Below are 22,387 nucleotides of genomic sequence, written 5' to 3'. Positions count from 1 at the left end.
ACCCAAAGTGTTCCTCCGGCAAACGGGAGTTGCATAATCTCATAGTTATGGGAACATGTATAAGTCATGAAGAAAGCAATAGCAACATACTAAACGATCGGGTGCTAAGCTAATGGAATGGGTCATGTCAATCAGATCATTCAACTAATGATGTGACCTCGTTAATCAAATAACAACTCATTGTTCATGGTTAGGAAACATAACCATCTTTGATTAACTAGCTAGTCAAGTAGAGGCATACTAGTGACACTCTGTTTGTCTATGTATTCACACATGTATTATGTTTCCGGTTAATACAATTCTAGCATGAATAATAAACATTTATCATGAAATAAGGAAATAAATAATAACTTTATTATTGCCTCTAGGGCATATTTCCTTCAGTCTCCCACTTGCACTAGAGTCAATAATCTAGATTACACCGTAATGATTCTAACACCCATGGAGTCTTGGTGCTGATCATGTTTTGCTCGTGGAAGAGGCTTAGTCAACGGGTCTGCAACATTCAGATCCGTATGTATCTTGCAAATCTCTATGTCTCCCACCTGGACTAGATCCCGGATGGAATTGAAGCGTCTCTTGATGTGCTTGGTCCTTTTGTGAAATCTGGATTCCTTTGCCAAGGCAATTGCACCAGTATTGTCACAAAAGATTTTCATTGGACCCGATGCACTAGGTATGACACCTAGATCGGATATGAACTCCTTCATCCAGACTCCTTCGTTTGCTGCTTCCGAAGCAGCTATGTACTCCGCTTCACATGTAGATCCCGCTACGACGCTTTGTTTAGAACTGCACTAACTGACAGCTCCACCGTTTAATGTAAACACGTATCCGGTTTGCGATTTAGAATCGTCCGGATCAGTGTCAAAGCTTGCATCAACGTAACCCTTTACGACGAGCTCTTTGTCACCTCCATATACGAGAAGCATATCCTTAGTCCTTTTCAGGTATTTCAGGATGTTCTTGACCGCTGTCCAGTGATCCACTCCTGGATTACTTTGGTACCTCCCTGCTAGACTTATAGCAAGGCACACATCAGGTCTGGTACACAGCATTGCATACATGATAGATCCTATTGCTGATGCATAGGGAACATCTTTCATATTCTCTCTATCTTCTGCAGTGGTCGGGCATTGAGTCTTACTCAATTTCACACCTTGTAACACAGGCAAGAATCCTTTCTTTGCTTGATCCATTTTGAACTTCTTCAAAATTTTGTCAAGGTATGTTGTTTGTGAAAGTCCAATTAAGCGTCGTGATCTATCTCTATAAATCTTAATGCCTAATATGTAAGCAGCTTCACCGAGGTCTTTCATTGAAAAACTCTTATTCAAGTATCCCTTTATGCTATCCAGAAATTCTATATCATTTCCAGTTAACAATATGTCATCCACATATAATATCAGAAATGCTACAGAGCTCCCACTCACTTTCTTGTAAATACAGGCTTCTCCAAAAGTCTGTATAAAACCAAATGCTTTGATCACACTATCAAAACGTTTATTCCAACTCCGAGAGGCTTGCACCAGTCCATAAATGGATCGCTGGAGCTTGCACACTTTGTTAGCTCCCTTTGGATCGACAAAACCTTCTGGTTGCATCATATACAACTCTTCTTCCAGAAATCCATTCAGGAATGCAGTTTTGACATCCATCTGCCAAATTTCATAATCATAAAATGCGGCAATTGCTAACATGATTCGGACAGACTTAAGCATCGCTACGGGTGAGAAGGTCTCATCGTAGTCAATCCCTTGAACTTGCCGAAAACCTTTCGCGACAAGTCGAGCTTTGTAGATAGTAACATTACCGTCAGCGTCAGTCTTCTTCTTGAAGATCCATTTATTCTCAATTGCTTGCCGATCATCGGGCATGTCAACCAAAGTCCATACTTTGTTCTCATACATGGATCCCATCTCAGATTCCATGGCTTCAAGCCACTTTGCGGAATCTGGGCTCACCATCGCTTCTTCATAGTTCGTAGGTTCATCATGATCTAGTAGCATGACCTCCAGAACAGGATTACCGTACCACTCTGGTGCGGATCTCACTCTGGTTGATCTACGAGGCTCAGTAGTATCTTGATCTGAAGTTTCATGATCATTATCATTAGCTTCCTCACTAACTGGTGTAGGTGTCACTGAAACAGTTTTCTGTGATGTACTACTTTCCAATAAGGGAGCAGGTACAGTTACCTCGTCAAGTTCTACTTTCCTCCCACTCACTTCTTTCGAGAGAAACTCCTTCTCTAAAAAGTTTCCGAATTTAGCAACAAAAGTCTTGCCTTCGGATCTGTGATAGAAGGTCTATCCAATAGTTTCCTTTGGATATCCTATGAAGACACATTTCTCTGATTTGGGTTCGAGCTTATCAGGTTGAAGCTTTTTCACATAAGCATCGCAGCCCCAAACTTTCAGAAACGACAACTTTGGTTTCTTGCCAAACTATAGTTCATAAGGCGTCGTCTCAACGGATTTTGATGGTGCCCTATTTAACGTGAATGCGGCCGTCTCTAGAGCGTATCCCCAAAACGATAGCGGTAAATCAGTAAGAGACATCATAGATCGCACCATATCCAGTAAAGTACGATTACGACGTTCGGACACACCATTACGCTGTGGTGTTCCGGGTGGCGTGAGTTGCGAAACTATTCCACAATTTTTCAAATGTACACCAAACTCGTAACTCAAATATTCTCCTCCACGATCAGATCGTAGAAACTTTATTTTCTTGTTACGATGATTTTCAACTTCACTCTGAAATTCCTTGAACTTTTCAAATGTTTCAGACTTATGTTTCATTAAGTAGATATACCCATATCTGCTTAAGTCATCTGTGAAGGTGAGAAAATAACGATATCCGCCACGAGCCTCAATATTCATCGGACCACATACATCTGTATGTATGATTTCCAACAAATCTGTTGCTCTCTCCATAGTACCGGAGATCGGCGTTTTTGTCATCTTGCCCATGAGGCACGGTTCGCAAGTACCAAGTGATTCATAATCAAGTGGTTCCAAAAGTCCATCAGAATGGAGTTTCTTCATGCGCTTTACACTGATATGACCTAAACGGCAGTGCCACAAATAAGTTGCACTTTCATTATCAACTCTGCATCTTTTGGCTTCAACATTATGAATATGTGTGTTTACTACTATCGAGATCCAACAAGAATAGACCACTCTTCAAGGGTGCATGACCATAAAAGATATTACTCATATAAATAGAACAACCATTATTCTCTGATTTAAATGAATAACCGTCTCGCATCAAACAAGATCCAGATATAATGTTCATGCTTAACGCTGGCACCAAATAACAATTATTTAGGTCTAATATTAATCCCGAAGGTAGATGTAGAGGTAGCGTGCCGACTGCGATCACATCGACTTTGGAACCATTTCCCACGCGCATCGTCACCTCGTCCTTAACCAATCTTCGCTTGATCCGTAGTCCCTGTTTCGAGTTGCAAATATTAGCAACAGAACCAGTATCAAATACCCAGGTGCTACTGCGAGCATTAGTAAGGTACACATCAATAACATGTATATCACATATACCTTTGTTCACCTTGCCATCCTTCTTATCCGCCAAATACTTGGGGCAGTTTCGCTTCCAGTGACCAGTCTGCTTGCTATAGAAGCACTCAGTTTCAGGCTTAGGTCCAGGTTTGGGTTTCTTCTCTTGAGCTGCAACTTGCTTGCCGTTCTTTTTGAAGTTCCCCTTCTTCTTCCCTTTGCCCTTTTTCTTGAAACTAGTGGTCTTGTTGACCATCAACACTTGATGCTCCTTCTTGATTTCTACCTCCGCAGCTTTCAGCATCGCGAAGAGCTCGGGAATAGTCTTGTTCATCCCTTGCATATTATAGTTCATCACGAAGCTCTTGTAGCTTGGTGGCAGTGATTGAAGAATTCTGTCAATGACGCTATCATCTGGAAGATTAACTCCCAATTGAATCAAGTGATTATTATACCCAGACATTTTGAGTATATGCTCACTCACAGAACTGTTCTCCTCCATCTTGCAGCTATAGAACTTATTGGAGACTTCATATCTCTCAATCCGGGCATTTGCTTGAAATATTAACTTCAACTCCTGAAACATCTCATATGCTCCATGACGTTCAAAACGTCGTTGAAGTCCCGATTCTAAGCCATAAAGCATGGCACACTGAACTATCGAGTAGTCATCAGCTTTGCTCTGCCAGACGTTCATAACATCCGGCGTTGCTCCTGTAGCAGGCCTGGCACCCAGCGGTGCTTCCAGGACGTAATTCTTCTGTGCAGCAATGAGGATAATCCTCAAGTTACGGACCCAGTCCGTGTAATTGCTACCATCATCTTTAAACTTTGCTTTCTCAAGGAACGCATTAAAATTCAACGGAACAACAGCACGAGCCATCTATCTACAATCAAACATAAACAAGCAAGATACTAATCAGGTACTAAGTTTCATGATAAATTTAAGTTCAGTTAATCAAGTTAATTAAAGAACTCCCACTTAGATAGACATCCCTCTAATCCTCTAAGTGATTACGTGATCCAAATCAACTAAACCATAACCGATCATCACGTGAGATGGAGTAGTTTTCAATGGTGAACATCGTTATGTTGATCATATCTACTATATGATTCACGCTCGACCTTTCGGTCTCCGTGTTCTGAGGCCATATCTGTATATGCTTGGCTCGTCAAGTATAACCTGAGTATTCCGCGTGTGCAACTATTTTGCACCCGTTGTATTTGAACGTAGAACCTATCACACCCGATCATCACGTGGTGTCTCAGCACGAAGAACTTTCGCAACGGTGCATACTCAGGGAGAACACTTCTTGATAATTTAGTGAGAGATCATCTTATTATGCTACCGTCAATCAAAGCAAGATAAGATGCATAAAAGGATAAACATCACATGCAATCAATATAAGTGATATGATATGGCCATCATCATCTTGTGCTTGTGATCTCCATCTCCGAAGCACCATCGTGATCACCATCGTCACCGGCGTGACACCTTGATCTCCATCATAGCATCGTTGTCGTCTCGCCAAGCTTATGCTTCCACGACTATCACTACCGTTTAGTAATAAAGTAAAGCATTACATCGCGATTTCATTGCATACAATAAAACGACAACCATAAGGCTCCTGCCAGTTGCCGATAACTCGGTTACAAAACATGATCATCTCATACAATAAAATTCAGCATCATGTCTTGACCATATCACATCACAACATGCCCTGCAAAAACAAGTTAGACGTCCTCTACTTTGTTGTTGCAAGTTTTACGTGGCTGCTACGGGCTTAAGCAAGAACCAATCTCACCTACGCATCAAAACCACAACGATAGTTTGTCAAATAGACTCCGTTTTAACCTTCGCAAGGACCGGGCGAAGCCATACTCGGTTCAACTAAAGTTGGGGAGACAGTCGCCCGCAAGCCACCTGTGTGCAAAGCACGTCGGGGGAACCGGTCTCGCGTAAGCGTACGCGTAAGGTTGGTCCGGGTCGTCTCGTCCAACAATGCCGCCGAACCAAAGTATGACATGCTGGTAGGCAGTATGACTTATATCGCCCACAACTCACTTGTGTTCTACTCGTGCATATAACATCAACATAAATAACCTAGGCTCGGATGCCACTGTTGGGTTTCGTAGTAATTTCAAAAAAAATTCCTACGCACACGCAAGATCATGGTGATGCATAGCAACGAGAGGGGAGAGTGTTGTCTACGTACCCACGCAGACCGACTGCGGAAGCGTTGACACAAACGTAGAGGAAGTAGTCGTACGTCTTCACGATCCAACCGATCAAGCACCGAAACTACGGCACCTCCGAGTTCGAGCACACGTTCAGCTCGATGACGATCCCCGGACTCCGATCCAGCAAAGTGTCGGGGAAGAGTTCCGTCAGCACGACGGCGTGGTGACGATCTTGACTACAGCAGCAGGGCTTCGCCTAAACTCCGCTACAGTATTATCGAGGATATGGTGGCAGGGGGCACCGCACACGGCTAAGGAATAGATCACGTGGATCAACTTGTGTGTCTAGGGTGCCTCTGCCTCAGTATATAAAGGACTAGGGGGGAGGCTGGCCGGCCAAGGGGCGCGCCAGGAGAGTCCTACTCCCTCTGGAGTAGGATTCCCCCCCCCCCCCAATCCTAGTTGGAATAGGATTCGCGGAGGGGGAAAGAGAGAGAGGGGCCGGCCCACCTCTCCTAGTCCTAATAGGACTAGGGGAAGGGGAGGCGCGCAGCCCATGTAGGGCTGCCTCTTCTCTTTTCCACTAAGGCCCATCATGGCCCATTTAGCTCCCGGGGGGTTCCGGTAACCTCCCGGTACTCCGGTAAAATCCCGATTTCACCCGGAACACTTCCGATATCCAAACATAGGCTTCCAATATATCAATCTTTACGTCTCGACCATTTCGAGACTCCTCGTCATGTCCGTGATCACATCCGGGACTCCGAACAACCTTCGGTACATCAAAATGCATAAACTCATAATATAACTGTCATCGTAACCTTAAGCGTGCGGACCCTACGGGTTCGAGAACAATGTAGACATGACCGAGACACGTCTCCGGTCAATAACCAATAGCGGACCTGGATGCTCATATTGGCTTCCTACATATTCTACGAAGATCTTTATCGGTCAGACCGCATAACAACATACGTTGTTCCCTTTGTCATCGGTATGTTACTTGCCCGAGATTCGATCGTCGGTATCCAATACCTAGTTCAATCTCGTTACCGGCAAGTCTCTTTACTCGTTCTAATACATCATCGCGCAACTAACTCATTAGTTGCAATGCTTGCAAGGCTTATGTGATGTGCATTACCGAGAGGGCCCAGAGATACCTCTCCGACAATCGGAGTGACAAATCCTAATCTCGAAATACGCCAACCCAACATCACCTTTGGAGACACCTGTAGAGCTCCTTTATAATCACCCAGTTACGTTGTGACGTTTGGTAGCACCCAAAGTGTTCCTCCGGCAAACGGGAGTTGCATAATCTCATAGTCATAGGAACATGTATAAGTCATGAAGAAAGCAATAGCAACATACTAAACGATCGGGTGCTAAGCTAATGGAATGGGTCATGTCAATCAGATCATTCAACTAATGATGTGACCTCGTTAATCAAATAACAACTCATTGTTCATGGTTAGGAAACATAACCATCTTTGATTAACGAGCTAGTCAAGTAGAGGCATACTAGTGACACTTTGTTTGTCTATGTATTCACACATGTATTATGTTTCCGGTTAATACAATTCTAGCATGAATAATAAACATTTATCATGATTATAACGGAAATAAATAATAACTTTCATTATTGCCTCTAGGGCATATTTCCTTCATTAATCATGATGATGTGAACTATCGATGTTAATCACATATGATGTGATCTAGATTATTGACTCTAGTGCAAGTGGGAGACTGAAGGAAATATGCCCTAGAGGCAATAATAAAGTTATTATTTATTTCCTTATATCATGATAAATGTTTATTATTCATGCTAGAATTGTATTAACCGGAAACATAATACATGTGTGAATACATAGACAAACAGAGTGTCACTAGTATGCCTCTACTTGACTAGCTCGTTAATCAAAGATGGTTATGTTTCCTAACCATGACAAAGAGTTGTTTATGATTAACGATATCACATCATTAGTTGAATGATCTGATTGACATGACCCATTCCATTAGCTTAGCACCCGATCGTTTAGTATGTTGCTATTGCTTTCTTCATGACTTATACATGTTCCTATTACTATGAGATTATGCAACTCCCGTTTGCCGGAGGAACACTTTGTGTGCTACCAAACGTCACAACGTAACTGGGTGATTATAAAGGAGCTTACAGGTGTCTCCAAAGGTACATGTTGGGTTGGCGTATTTCGAGATTAGGATTTGTCACTCCGATTGTCGGAGAGGTATCTCTGGGCCCTCTCGGTAATGCACATCACATAAGCCTTGCAAGCATTGCAACTAATGAGTTAGTTGTGAGATGATGTATTACGGAACGAGTAAAGAGACTTGCCGGTAACGAGATTGAATTAGGTATTGAGATACCGACGATCGAATCTCGGGCAAGTAACATACCGATGACAAAGGGAACAACGTATGTTGTTATGCGGTCTGACCGATAAAGATCTTCGTAGAATATGTAGGAGCCAATATGGGCATCCAGGTCCCGCTATTGGTTATTGACCGGAGACGTGTCTCGGTCATGTCTACATTGTTCTCGAACCCGTAGGGTCCGCACGCTTAAGGTTACGATGACAGTTATATTATGAGTTTATGCATTTTGATATACCGAAGGTTGTTCGGAGTCCCGAGATAAGATCACGGACATGACGAGGAACTCCAGAATGGTCCGGAGATAAAGTTTGATATATATGATAATAGTGTTTGGTCACCGGAAGGGTTCCGGAAATCACCGGAAGGGGTTCCGGATGTTTCCCGAAATGTTTGGGTACGAGAACACTTTATTTGGGCCAAAAGGGAAAGCCCACAAGGTTTTTGGAAAGCGCAAAAGGAAGTTTTGCGGAGTCTAGGGGCCAGACGCCAGGGTCCCTGGCGTCTGGGTCCAGACGCCGGGATCCCTGGCGTCTGGCCCTGGAGTCCGAGAAGGACTCTTGCGTTTCGGGTGAAACCGACTTTGTGGAGGCTTTTACTCCAAGTTTCGACCCCAGGGCTCAACATATAAATAGAGGGGCAGGGCTAGCACCAAAGAGAGATCAAGAAACACAAGTTGATCCACGTGATCTATTCCTTAGCCGTGTGCGGTGCCCCCAGCCACCATAGTCCTCGATAATACTGTAGCGGAGTTTAGGCGAAGCCCTGCTGCTGTAGTACATCAAGATCGTCAGCACGCCGTCGTGCTGACGAAACTCTTCCCCGACACTTTGCTGGATCGGAGTCCGGGGATCGTCATCGAGCTGAACGTGTGCTCGAACTCGGAGGTGCCGTAGTTTCGGTGCTTGATCGGTTGGATCATGAAGACGTACGACTACTTCCTCTACGTTGTGTCATCGCTTCCGCAGTCGGTCTGCGTGGGTACGTAGACAACACTCTCCCCTCTCGTTGCTATGCATCACATGATCTTGCGTGTGCGTAGGAATTTTTTTGAAATTACTACGAAACCCAACACCAACACGCTGACTCAAACTCAAATCGTGTCCGTCCGGCGTCCGCGCTGACCCATTTCCGGTCCAAAATTGCGCCTGCAATGCGTCGGCGCGGACGCGAAGCGGACGCGCCGCACGTCTCCTCGCCGTCCTCCGCGTCCCCACATGGCGGCCACCCAACCGCCATCGGTCATCTTATTTATGATGACCACCGACGGCGGGCCCACGCGTCAGCCAGTGCGCGCGTCCTTTTTTAACCACACATGCGGCGGGGTCGGCCTCATCCACTTCTCCCATCCACATCTGGCCCCCACCACTTCCTTTGCTTCCTCGTCGGCGACCGCAAACCCTAGCGCGCGCCATGGGCCTCTTCGGCAAAAGCAATGGCAAGGGGAAGGGCACCCCCGGCGCCTCGTCATCCCGTGCTCCCCCTCCCCCTCCCCCTCCACCGTCGGCGCGTTTTCGCCCTGGACGCCGGCGCCTGCACATGCCGGTGCACCAAGCGCGGCGGCACTGGGAGTACAGGCAGCCCCTCCCCTACCCCGACGTGACGCTGCCGCACCATTGGCATTTGGATCCAAACCGGATCCCGGTGCCCGCGGTTCCGCGGACCCAGCGGGCGCACGACGACGAGGTGCGTCGGCGCCGCACGCTGCTCACACTGGAGCATTTGTGGGCTGCCCGAGTACGCCGCCGACTCTCCTAACTGGGAGGCTTGGTTCGCCCTCGAACACGAGGAGCAACGTCGCTCGGGTGTCGACGTCGTTCCGCTGCCGTTCCCACCGCCGCCCCCGCAGGTAGAGCCGGAGGACATGGAGGCGGAGGCGGAGTACCAAGCCGCCCCCGAGGAGGCCCTGCAGCACGCGCTGGTGGCTAGCCGCATCGAGGAGGACACGCACTGGGATGGGCTGGAGCAAGCCCTTGCCCTGTCGGCGGCGGGGGATTCCGTCCACACCCCGCTCTTCGTGCCGCCGCCTCCACCGTCGCCGCCCGTACAGCCCAAGCCGGAGCCGTCGCGTAAGCGCTCCCCACCTCCACCCACTTGGCTGGAGGAGGTCTACTCGTGGACGGGCCAGTACCGCGAGTGGGTGAGTGCGCCTCCCGTCTACTTCGCCGTGACGCCGGAGGAAGAGGCGGCCCACCTCGAGCGATGGAAGGAGCACTGGCTCCGCCAGGAGCAGGGCGACGGCGAGGAGCAGATGCGCTACGAGGCCATGCTCCAACGCGACGCGGAGGCGCTCCGGCTCAAGGAGGAGGAGGAGGAGCGCGCGCGGCTTGCCGCAATGTCGCCGCCCCAGCAGACGCCGGAGGAGGCTGCCCTGGCAGCGTACCAGGCGGCGTTCGGGTGGGCTGGCTCTGCTCCGGTCTTCATCGACCTCACCGACGACGGCGACGTCGAGGGCAAGGGCAAGGGTAAGGCCGGCGACGTTTAGGGCAGCGTGCGGGGCGGCAGCAGGCGGGCGCAGACTTTTTTAATGTTTTTATTTAATGTTTATTAGATGTAGATGGACTTTGGCCGGCGTTTGACCGGCCACTTTTATGTTTAATTATGTTTATTTCGTGCAACTTGTTTTTTTTTCCACGCCGTCACCTTTGGGTCGACCTTCTCGTTGGACGGTCAAGCCGACCCATTTTAAAATACGGACGCCGGCATCCGCCTGGCCGACTTAAACGGATCGCCCCGTTTGGATCGCCCCGTTGAAGTTGCTCTTATCATCACGTAACGATCCAGATAATTAACTACGCCATTGCTGGCGTGGAAGCACTGCCTGCGCAAGAGCTAGCATCGATCTAATCCACTTGCCAATAACTAGGCCAGGATTAAGTAGAGAAGTATCCCAATGTGTGTGGCCCATCAGGAGCCTTTAAGCACTTTATATGGCATAAGTCCGCTGATGAGTACTCCAAACGGGTGCGTAGCAATCCGAGGCCCAGTATACAAATCATTAGCGGTGGCAGGCTGGCAGCCAAGGATTATTGAATCTAATCCTGTGGGTTAAACAACGGGTGTTCATGTCATGCTGCTGTGATCCAACGCTAGCTAGCTGCTGATATGTCGTGACGCTGGCTAGATGGCTACGCGCCTAGGCGTGCGACACTTACTAAAACACCATGGCTTGATCACATACAGCAACGGCGTATATATCTAGTCCTCTGTACTGTAGAGTACAGTGGACGGTATCTATACGAATTCAAGATCGAGCTGGTTAAAAACTAGTCCCACCCTTTGAGAACATACGTCATCACTGTTGACGTATAATATGCTGCCTAGTCTATTCCATCAGATCGGTCTTTTGGTTGTATTGACTAAAACATGCACTTTTACATGGTATCGGAGCCAAGAGGTCTCGAGTTCAAGATCCGACTGGCGCATTTAAATTGCAGCCAACTTTTGGTCCACGTTTAGGCCTGAGGAAGCCACACGTGAGGATGAGTGTTAACATATAATATGCTGCCTAGTCTCTTCCATCAAATCGGTCTTTTGATTGCATTGGCTAGAACATGCACTTCTGCAATCGCCATCAAAACCATTGACCCTGTCAAAGACCGGTGGATGCGGCAATGGCGGCACAAAGGTCGTGCCCTTTGAGAAGGCAGATGGAAAGTTATTATTTATCTATTTTCAATGTTATTAAATTACTACGGTTGTACTGGTTGTACGGGGTAGCATGACACCGCCGAGTGGCACAAGTTGTTTCCCTCTAAGATGATTTCAGCATCCACATCTTAAACATAGCATGAATAAAGTCTTGGCCGGGTGCATAGCTGATGCAAAGGTCGGGAGGGCGACCCTTTATTTTTTCTTTGAAATGTTTAAGAAAGATATGCCAGTGCATCAAAGCAGATACAAATACTCCCTCCGATACAAATCAATTGACGCAATTTAGTATAACGAATGTACTAAAACTATACTAAAGTTGCCTCAATTACTTTGGGTCAGAGGGAGTACTTGATTTGAGATCCAAGTGTTTACCGAGTGAACTTTAACACCAAGTTTAACATAGTTGCCCATCTAAGTTAATACATACGACAACTGCACTATTAAGAAGGCGCTAAACTTTGTAAATGAAGGGCGAAAAGGGTAAAGAGTGCAACCCCTTTCGATCTCTGTCGGTGAGGAATCCTGGTATATGGGTTCTGACATGTAGATATGGTAGGGTTAGGTCCTCGGATGCTAGAGCTTCGTTGTTGAGATGGTATCCCGGGCTCTGATCCACCTAGAGTTTCTCCGCCGGGACATAGTGGAGGTCAGGGTAGCTTTCTATCATCCCCTTAGGGCGGCAAGGTTAGGGTTTCCTGCCTTGCGTGCACAATGGCGAGATCTAGTGTCATGTGTCGCTCAAAGGTGTTGTGAACCGGATCGATTCATGGGTTTGGGGGCAGCGAATGCGGCTTCAATGCGCCGGTCCTTAGAGGCACGTGCTCGAAAACTTTTGGATATCATCAACAAAGTCAGGCCGACTCCAATATGGGAGTGACAAAATCGGTACGGTGGTAATGATTGTTTGATGATACAGGAACCCCAATGCATCTTTTGTGTGTGCATATGATCATTTGTACTATTGGCGAACCTTAATAACAGATCTAGAGCTTTACGCCAGAGAGAGGGGACATTTTTTCCCGAATCTATGCCGGGGCAGGGAGTCTAAACCGCTGAAATGAGTGTACCAAAAAATGCGTTAGTTTTGTAAAAAAAAGTACCTTATACTTGCAAGAATAAGTTGCATCTCGTTTTCAAGAGAGTATCAAACGGTTTACAAAAAATAAAAGAGAGGAGAGTATCAAGCAACAAATGCATGCAGTATTGTATCGGGGAGACTAGAGATAAAGAGCAAAGAATGCATGACACTCTTCATGTATTCATATTTTAAGCCAATAAAATTCAACCTTTGTCCAGAACACATCATCACCATTAAAACCGTTGATCATGTCAAAGGCAATGGTGGCTGTTTGGTGGTTCGAGAACTTCGATGTAATTTTTGTTATGTTTGGAGTGCTTTGTATTATTGGCAAACCTTTATAATAGGTCTAGGATCTTCATGTCATCGAGAGGACATTTTTTCCGAATCCATGCCGAGGACGAGTAGCAGAGAGTGTAAACCGTTAAAAGAAGTGTACTTCCTCCATTTCTTTTTAGTCTGCATATAAAAATTTGTCCGAAGTCAAACTTCGTAGAGTTTGACTAACTATATAAGGAAAAAAATGACAACATTCACAATTTGAAATCAATATCTTCAGATGCATCATGAAATTAATTTTCACACTATGTAACTTTTGTATTGTAAATGTTGCTATTATTTTAGATAAATTTGGTCAAACTTTATGTCGGTTGACTTCAAACAAAATTTATACACAGAGTAAAAGAAACGGGTGGAGTACACAAAATGTCTTACTTTTTTACTCCCTCTGTTCCTAAATATAAGTGTTTTTAGAGAGAGCTTTACGCCAGAGAGAGGGGACATTTTTCCCCGAATCTATGCCGGGGCAGGGAGTCTAAACCGCTGAAATGAGTGTACCAAAAAATGTGTTAGTTTTGTAAAAAAAAGTACCTTATGCTTGCAAGAATAAGTTGCATCTCGTTTTCAAGAGAGTATCAAACGGTTTACAAAAAATAAAAGAGAGGAGAGTATCAAGCAACAAATGCATGCAGTGTTGTATCGGGGAGACTAGAGATAAAGAGCAAAGAATGCATGACACCCTTCATGTATTCATATTTTAAGCCAATAAAATTCACCATTTGTCCAAAACACATCATCACCATTAAAAACGTCGATCATGTCAAAGGCAATGGTGGCTGTACGGTGGTTCAAGAACTTCCATGTAATCTTTGTTATGTTTGGAGTGCTTTCTATTATTGGCAAACCTTTATAATAGGTCTAGGATCTTCACGTCATCGAGAGGATATTTTTTTTCCGAATCCATGCCGAGGACAAATAGCAGAGAGTGTAAACCGTTAAAAGAAGTGTACTTCCTCTATTTCTTTTTAGTCTGCATATAAAAATTTGTCCGAAGTCAAACTTCGTAAAGTTTAACCAACTATATAAGGAAAAAAAATGACAACATTCACAGTTTGAAATCAATATCTTCAGATGCATCATGAAATTAATTTTCACACTATATAACTTTTGTATTGTAAATGTTGCTATATTTTTTTAGATAAATTTGTTCAAACTTTATGTCGGTGACTTCAAACAAATTTTACACGCAGAGTAAAAAGAAACGGATGGAGTACACAAAATGCCTTACTTTTTTACTCCCTCCGTTCCTAAATATAAGTATTTTTAGAGATTTAAATAAGGACTACATATGGATGAATATAGACATATTTTAGAGTGTAGATTCACTCATTTTGCTCCATACGTAATCCGCATTGAAATCTCTAAAATGATTTATATTTAGAAAATATATCAATATCCACAATATGAAATTTATATTATTTTTTTGCGAAAAAACTTTCAATCTATTCATCTTCAATCATGGTAGTACAATGAACACTAGAAATGATAAAAATTATTTCAAGATCCGTAGAACACCTAACGACGATTACAAGCACTGAAGCGAGCCGAAGGCGCGTCGCTGTCAACGCCCCTCCCTCGCCGGAGCCGGGCAAACGTTGTTGTAGTAGACAGTTGGGAAGTCATCGTGATAAGGCCCCATAGGACCCATAAAAAGTATTTTTATATGTTATCCGTTAGGTATTGCAGATGTTGTTATTTTATTTTATAATCCTGGCCAAACGTTCAAATGGTTGGCTTGCACGGAAATCAATACACCTTTATATTCTGGAACAAAGGAAGTATATTATAAGGAAACAGAAATACCTTACGCTTGGATGACCAAGTTTTTGCATCGCGTTTGCAGGGGAGCTACGAGCAACGAATGTAGGCAGGTATGCGTAGTTGGTGACCGGCCGTATTGTATCGGGGAGAGTGGAGACAGCCATACAGGTGTCCCATTAGACTATCACCCACGCCTAGGAATCCCCTGCGCCCGCAGGTAGTTCACGTGACGATTTACCGTTTCAGCGCGGGGAGCGGGGGTCACAGATTTGTCTCGCTCGCTCGCACACGTTTACACGTCGGAGATCTTTTTCCTGCTTGGCTGGGGCTGGGGCTGGTTCGGTGTCCGTGTCGCTGACCGGCCGCGCTTTGCTGGCTGCGGGCGTAATAATTGAGGGGTAAACTACACTTCCATCACCGCAAATCCGCTCCCCTTTAAATAGACTAGTCGCACATCCTCTACCTCATCTCCCTCCCCCTCCTCCCCCCTTCCCCCTCTCTCTCTCTCACCTGCTTAGCTAGCTCCTCCGGCCCAACGGAAGCTAGCGATCGCCATAGCCTCCGCGACTGCCAGCACCCCCACTCGAACAGTTGAGTCCTTCTTCTTCTTCTTCTTCCTGTACCTGCAGTTTGTATCAAGAAGCTTTCGCCGTCGAGATTAGGTGGAGAAGCTCGCGCTTACTCGCCGGACGGACGTCTCAGTTTGTTTCCGCGATCCTTCAGGGGCTCCCGTCCTACTGTACCCTTTTAATACTGGCGCGGCTGAGGCTAAATATCAGATCGGGTGATGCATTGCCCGCCTACGTACTAGCACCGTGGTGGTTTTCCGACGCCGACCCACAGAATAATTCTAGCAGTACCACTGCCTTTTCATTCACACAAGCCAAGCGAGGCGCCAAAAGCACGCCAATTGGGCCGCGCATTACGCCAAGTTGCACGCCCTTGTTCTGACGTCGATTGGCCCCCTTACGTGCTACGACCCCAGCTCGTTGCCGAGGGGATAAGTGTTTGCTTCCTTGCTCCCCTTCGTCCCTCCCACTGTTCGCTTACCACTTTGGTTCGGCCGTGGTGCGTGCAGAGAAGAAGCAGCAGCAGCAGAAGCAGAATTATCAGAGGCGCAAAGGCTTGCGTGCGGTCTGAAGGAACCCCGAAAAGGCCGAGAAGAAAACAAGATAAAAGGTGCGATCTCTTTTTATATACAACCTTTTCCTCTTTTCGGGTTCTTTGCTCGGTCGAATCCTCTCCAATCGCATCGCTCGTTTATTGCAAGCCAAGAATTTCATTTCTTTTCCCTTTTCCCCTCCTGTCGGGAAAATTCGGTAGCAAAGTTGCTTCGATTTGCCTTTCGGATCGCCTCCTCGACCTCTTGTGATGATGGTGTCGTGATTCTTGCAGGTGGTAGAGTGGACTTGTCGACGCGTCCATGGGTTGCGGCTTGTCGACGCCGGACAGCGATGGCGGCGGCGGCGGCGCGCGGAGGAAACAGGGCAGCGTCGGCGACGTCGTCGTCTTCCTCCCGGGGCTCCGGGCGCCCATGGGCGTGGACTTGTCCCAGGCGCTCGCGGGGCGCCTGGACAAGGGCGCCGTGGAGAGGCTGTCGGCCCTGAGAGCGCGCGTCGTCGACATGGCAATGCAAGAATCGGCGGTGGCGCTCAAGCCCAGGCGGAAGGCCGCCGCACGGCACGGTGCGTGGAGTGTCTGACTGAATCCTTTGGTGGTCTTTGCCCTGAATTGCTGGCTGGTTTTGCGTGGCAGATGTTGACCTCTGAACTGACACTGGGGTTGGAATTTTCTCTCTCTCTTGCTGCTTTGTGCAGGATCTAGCACTGCTAACCTCCTGCAGGCGCTGGAGGACTACTTGCCACTTCTGCTAGGATTGGTGAAAGAAGGTGAGTGGCTGCTGAAATTTCGATCTTCTTCTTTTCATTGATTTTTCTCATTTCATTGATTGATGCTGTGAAATGTTGCAGGTAGTGAGTTGAGGCACAGCGTGCAGTTTGTGTGGACTAACCAAGAGGACAAGGCCGAGGTATGTGCCTGTCAGTGCTAACTGAATCGTGCCTGGTTTTCACCAAAATTTACCTTTCAGAGTTTCAGTGCTTATATAGCTCTTAACACGGATGGGATTTTCGGTTGCAGGAGACGGCCATGGCGGATGCATGGTACGAGGTGCTGTCCGTGCTGCATTTGATGGCCATGGTCTGCTTGCTGCAGGCCAACTCCCTGCTCCTGCCAAGGGCTTACGGCGATGGTTACGGGCCACGGGTCTCTGAAGGTAGCGTCGCTGTAAACTGAAGTGCATCTGAAGTCATCGCCCAGCAAGTTTATGCATTGAGAATTGGAGAATGTTCATCGCCTGAAGTTCATTTAAGTTTTTCTGTCCATGATACCGATAACTGATGAGGCATCGTTTCTTGATAATGTATACAGAGAGCAGACGTGCCACCGTCGACGTTTTCTTGAAAGCATCTGGCTACTTGGACTGCGCGATTCGACAAGTGCTCCCACAGATACCATCAGAACTAAGGTTTGTACCCTTAAGCAGTTCATCAGATAACTGGTTATTTTCCACATTTTGAAAATGTAATTTTAAGATTTTGAAGTTGGAAACTTCTACTGAAACTCCTTTCCTATGGATGAATTTCAGGAGACAACTTCCAGTAGACCTGGCTGAAGGAAATCTCAAAGCTCTTAGCCTGCAAGCTCTGGGTCAGGTACTGTGTTCTGAACTCTAACATATTTTACCTGAATTTTGGTGGCCAACTCCCAAACATCCTACAACAATTCAAATGAGCTGCTGCGAAGAAGATCACCGATTTCTAGTTTGAGGAAGTTTGAAATGGTCCAATTGGACCGCCTAGACCTAGAGTGTGGTGTGTGCGCTATCACCCCTGAAGCAACATTTATATGCTTTGAACTTTTTTATAGCACCTGGTACTTTATTTCCAGTTATTTTGATGAATTGTGAAATGAAACCTAGTACCGTTCCTAAATTAACTTCAGATACAGTAGTCATAACCTAGTACCCTTTTTCTCAGAAGAGTCATATTCCAACCTGTCTGTCCCATTTGATATTGTTTCATGGTCAATTGGTCATTAAACATTGGCAACCTTCATCTCCTACAGGGTGTTGACATGCAGCTTGGGCTGGCAATCGATAGCCCAAAGGCCACACTAGCTGTAAAAAGGCGCTTAGCTTGTGAGATGGTCAAATATTGGCATCAGGTTCAGGAGAGCATTCCAGATCTTCCTGTGTCTGACGGATGGGGAAAAAAGCATCTACTATTTGTCAAGTGGAAGTATGTCGAAGCAAAGGTGCGTGAAGTTAGTCAACCATCATAATACCTCCAATGTTAACCGTCTAATTTTCAAATCACAAATGTTCGTGCTGAGTTCAAATAGCTTCAGATGTCCTATGTTTCGCCTGCAATAGGGTACTAGTCTTACAACCATCTAAACTGATGTCACTGTATGTGCTCTTATCAGTCTGCAGCATACTACTTCCATGGTTTGATTCTTGACGAAGGAAACAGCGAGAAATCTCACGGAATGGCAATAGCAGCATTGGAAGCTTCGGAGGAATTTCTGAAAGAAAGCAAAAGGGCCTCTGAAGCCTTCCATGCAACTCCTCCAACATCTAGGTAAGACATTCGCTTCTAGTTTGCTACTTGGCGCACGCCAAGTGTAGTTTCTTAATATTTTCAATTTTTTTTACCCTTGGTATGCGAAAGAAGAATGCAAAATGAAGACAGTACCTGTAACTTTGCAGGAGCCCCACTCCATTTGGAACAGCCAAGTATCTGTTTGACAAGATCCCGAAAGAGGCTTCAAGCAAGGTCCGGATCAACCAGGACCTGTATACTCCAGAAAGGTAATGAACTAATGATTAGCGGCAAAATAAGCTCACGCCAAAATTGCTCAAATTGTGAATCTGAAGGACTGACGGGTCATCTGTTTCGCGCACCTGCTTGCAGGGTCATTGGAGCACCACCCCCGTTGCCGGATTTCTCATTGGCACTAACACCTGAAGACTATGATCTTCCTCCATTAGACCCACTTTGGAACAAAGAAGATGGTCACCAGTAGTGTATATTCAGCCTTCAGCAAGAGTGTCTTCTGATGGGAAGGCTCTGGCACTACTGAGAAAGCAACGACCAGGATTCTGCCATGCGGAGGCCGAACATGGTGCAAAGGAAGTGTACAAAGATATGTTCCGACCGAAAATTTGACGTCGGCAAATTGGAAGCAAATTTTACAAAGGCCTGAAGATATCTGAAGAGCATTTTTACAGTTAAATCTTCTCTGACAATGGAAACACATTGTCAAAAGCTTTCCAACAATTCCTGTAAAAATTATATTTCCAATGAGCGTCATGGTTCCTTTTTCTTAGGATTTTCTGACCATGGCTTAGTTTTGTGGCCATTCTGAGCCTATTAATGTGGTAAATTTACCAAACATGATCCTGATTTTCATTCAATGCTTGAGACAGAAGCAGCCAGGACAAAATTTAAACTACTTCCAACACATACAGAAGCTCTGAACTGTTTCAGTTTTGAGACAGCAACCAAGGGGGTAACGGCCCATATATATTTTATCATTAGTCTACTCAACTAACTGACTGGGAACACATTACAAGCCCTGAAAAAACAATACCTCATAGCTATCAGCTATAAGATCCATCACATATAGTATGTGCTTGGAGTTATAAATATTTAAAACTTGGGTGATCAACTTGCATGTACAATACAATGGATTAACAAAGCTATCCAAATCGACCGGCCATCTTCCAAATTCTGTACTACCATAAACACTTCATGACATATTTTATGAGGATCATCGAGCAAAGTACACTCAAACAACAGGCTGCGTTGCGAACTATCGAAGGCCCTTTTATTTGCTCACTGCTGCCAAAATTAACCTTTCACCATTCTCCTTAGCCACTAACATTTTCCATATAAAAATACTTAATATCTCTTCAACACGAGCAACAAAACCAATAGCGGACCTTCAATTCTGTTTGTTATAAACATTTACATTAGTAACCAAAATTCTATCCTGGAGCACGCAACTCCAACGAAGTCTGGATGAGATGAACAAGGCACCACGTAGTTACCTCTTCTCTGGTTGTTCAGCAGATGCATATAATCAAGGTGTTTGAATTTCATAAATGGCTTCTCTGCGTTCCATCTACAAGAGCTGATCTACCGCTAAATAGTAGGACCCAACAAGTACAAAAGATGCAATTCCACTGCGTGCCATCCGTAGCCCAATGCCACGAAATAGAACATTCCTGTCAGCAGGTGACGTTCCTGTCATTCTCTCTATCCACATTCCTGGTGCTCTCCATTTAAGAAACCTCCTCTCCATTGCTATATACTGAAAAACAGTTGCAAGAACAAATAATGTGCATTTGCAAACAGGGTAGAATGTGGTTCCAAGTTTGAAAGCAGTCAAGTATAAACTTACCTTAGGTATCACAGTGCACTGTGAACGACTTTTGGCAGTATCAAACGTATGTGAAGCAGCAGCTGCTACAACTCCAGAGAAGCCTGCAGCAAGACTAGAAGCTAAAGGGGGTACAGGACCTGCTTCTTCTAAATTCCTGAGATGAGCGAAGGGTTAGAATAGACCAATACTAACGAAAATCAATCATGACACTGTCCCTATCTTTACTTTGCAAATCAAATATACTAATATGACTCCATTACCTGGGTTCAGGGTTCATGTTAACAGACTGCCAAGTAAGCATCGCCGTATGTATGAATTGCCAACAAGAAAAGAACATTCCACTAAAGACACAGTCTCGGGCTACCCCTGGCCTAAGTCCTCTCCATAAAGCACCCCATCCTTCAAGTGCTATCACTCTCGAAGGCACCTGAACATCAGAGGGTAACGGGGGCTTCCCAGAGCCAGTCAGCATCCATGGGTGCTGTTTCAGGGCACCCATCATGTCAGGATGCTTGGGGGAAAGATTGGACAACAGACTAACACTGCTATTCCATACTCTCATGTCAGGGACATGGCCAGGTAATAGCTTGGAAAGCAGTGGAAACGACTCCTGTATAACATTAGCAGGGTTCGTAGCTTTCATAGGTATGGCAGAACCAACTTGGGACCGAAGTTTGAGAAGTTCAAATGGTGTGCACACAAATGCCTCTACTGCACCAGCGGTTATGCCAGCCAACATTGCCTCAGAATAATTAACATGGTTGTCCTCCCTGCCATCTGCCAAGAGACAAACAAATCATATATCATTGCAAAGTTCTATACGTCGACCAGCATATGTCGCTGCAGATTACATTGTTAGTCAGAAGTTTCATGCTTAACTATTGGAAAACAGACAGTCGAATATAGTTTAGAATGTTAAGGCTATAGTTTTGTTGCACATAAGCAAAAGCTCCAATCACAACAGTTCTTCAAAGGTACCAATGTTAAATCATGCAAATTGTTTCTTTTACCTCAAAGGACTTTTGGTCAATCTGCAATTGGAGTATGATAACAGGGAAACATATAGGAAATGGGAGGATATGCCAGAGAAGTCTAACCGACAACATGTCTAGTTTGCTCATGGGTGCTAAACTGCCAATAGAAGGTGCCAACAAGTTGATATCAAGCAGCCTACACTAAGCAAAGAATTGTGTCGCAAAAAAAAGTATGTACCTTTATAGAAGGCTGTTAAAAGCTCATAGGTCCCAAAACGTGCTCCCAAACCAGGCAGTTTACCTAATATTGACCACCCAATGCCACTGTAAAGACCTGAAATACATACAATTATTTAATAGGATATTTTTTGTGCAGAGCAAAGCAACGTATGGGCATCAGAAATATGTATCATGATGGACTGTTACTAATAGCTGGATGGCAATCTGAGAAGTCAGACACTACCAGTTCTAGCCTGTCAACTCAACAAGCAACATCGCAATCCTATCAACTCCACTAGTTATTATTATGCATTGGCATCAAAGGGGATCGAAGATTTAATCACTAATCACAGATCACGACAGAACCACCAAACGAAGGAAGATCTCTACTCGTCTAGTAGCAAGCAGGCAAGCAACCAAACACCTGCAGGGCCGGAGACGTGCATGAGCCGGTCCACCGCATGACGGATCCCCATCTTCTGCTTCTGCCCCGCCGCGCTCAACTGCACACGCGGAAACAAATCAGACCCTGACGAGAGAAGAGCAGCACCGCAAATGGGAGAATCTGAGAGAGGGGGGCGCTCGCCTGGAGGAGGCTCTTGACGGTGTCGAGGGGGTGGACGGCGACGGCGGAGGCGCTGATCGCCGCGGCTCCCGCGGCCGCGTGGCCGGCGAACACGTTGTCCCCGAACGGCTTGCCGCCGCCTCCGGCCATCGCGGCGGGCTGGAGGGGGGAATGGCGACGCGGAGGTTTAGGGGAGGCGCCGAGGCGTCGTGTCGTGGGCGACACACACACTGGAACGCCGCTGGCCACTCACGAAGGCCGG

At 45.9% G+C, this 22,387-nt stretch overlaps 2 protein-coding genes across 5 annotated transcripts; one reads left to right on the top strand and one right to left on the bottom strand.

The window, feature by feature from the left end:
* Positions 1 to 15,369: 15,369 nt before the first annotated feature.
* Positions 15,370 to 19,396, top strand: LOC125539080. 3 transcript variants are annotated; one of them, XM_048702448.1, is made up of 12 exons: positions 15,370 to 15,509; positions 15,998 to 16,098; positions 16,315 to 16,604; positions 16,737 to 16,808; positions 16,890 to 16,948; positions 17,059 to 17,194; positions 17,350 to 17,446; positions 17,567 to 17,633; positions 18,046 to 18,234; positions 18,406 to 18,560; positions 18,689 to 18,790; positions 18,894 to 19,396. In XM_048702448.1, the coding sequence occupies exons 3-12, from the start codon at positions 16,343 to 16,345 to the stop codon at positions 19,003 to 19,005; spliced, it is 1,251 nt and encodes a 416-aa protein (XP_048558405.1). In that variant the 5' UTR covers positions 15,370 to 15,509; positions 15,998 to 16,098; positions 16,315 to 16,342; the 3' UTR covers positions 19,006 to 19,396. The 3 variants fall into 3 exon arrangements, with proteins under 3 accessions (XP_048558405.1, XP_048558406.1, XP_048558408.1); XM_048702449.1 differs by having other exon boundaries at positions 15,387 to 15,509; positions 15,643 to 16,098; XM_048702451.1 differs by lacking the exons at positions 15,370 to 15,509; positions 15,998 to 16,098 and adding an exon at positions 16,139 to 16,238.
* Positions 19,397 to 19,795: 399 nt separating this feature from the next.
* Positions 19,796 to 22,380, bottom strand: LOC125539082 (mitochondrial 2-oxoglutarate/malate carrier protein). Of its 2 annotated transcripts, XR_007296654.1 has the most exons (7): positions 22,147 to 22,380; positions 21,985 to 22,063; positions 21,580 to 21,675; positions 20,628 to 21,144; positions 20,386 to 20,521; positions 20,033 to 20,295; positions 19,796 to 19,932 (listed from the first exon to the last, which is right to left on the bottom strand). XR_007296654.1 is itself a non-coding variant. In XM_048702452.1 (6 exons), exons 1-6 carry the CDS (start codon positions 22,273 to 22,275, stop codon positions 20,107 to 20,109), a joined length of 1,146 nt encoding a protein of 381 aa, XP_048558409.1. In that variant the 5' UTR covers positions 22,276 to 22,380; the 3' UTR covers positions 19,853 to 20,106. The 2 variants fall into 2 exon arrangements, 1 of the variants encoding a protein (XP_048558409.1); XM_048702452.1 differs by having other exon boundaries at positions 19,853 to 20,295.
* Between the last annotated feature and the right edge of the window lie 7 nt (positions 22,381 to 22,387).

The sequence above is a fragment of the Triticum urartu genome, chromosome 2 (genome assembly GCF_003073215.2).
Source record: "Triticum urartu cultivar G1812 chromosome 2, Tu2.1, whole genome shotgun sequence".
Classification (NCBI taxonomy): domain Eukaryota; kingdom Viridiplantae; phylum Streptophyta; class Magnoliopsida; order Poales; family Poaceae; genus Triticum; species Triticum urartu.
Note: the sequence above shows the minus strand (reverse complement) of the source record. Positions and strands in the feature narration are given on the sequence as shown.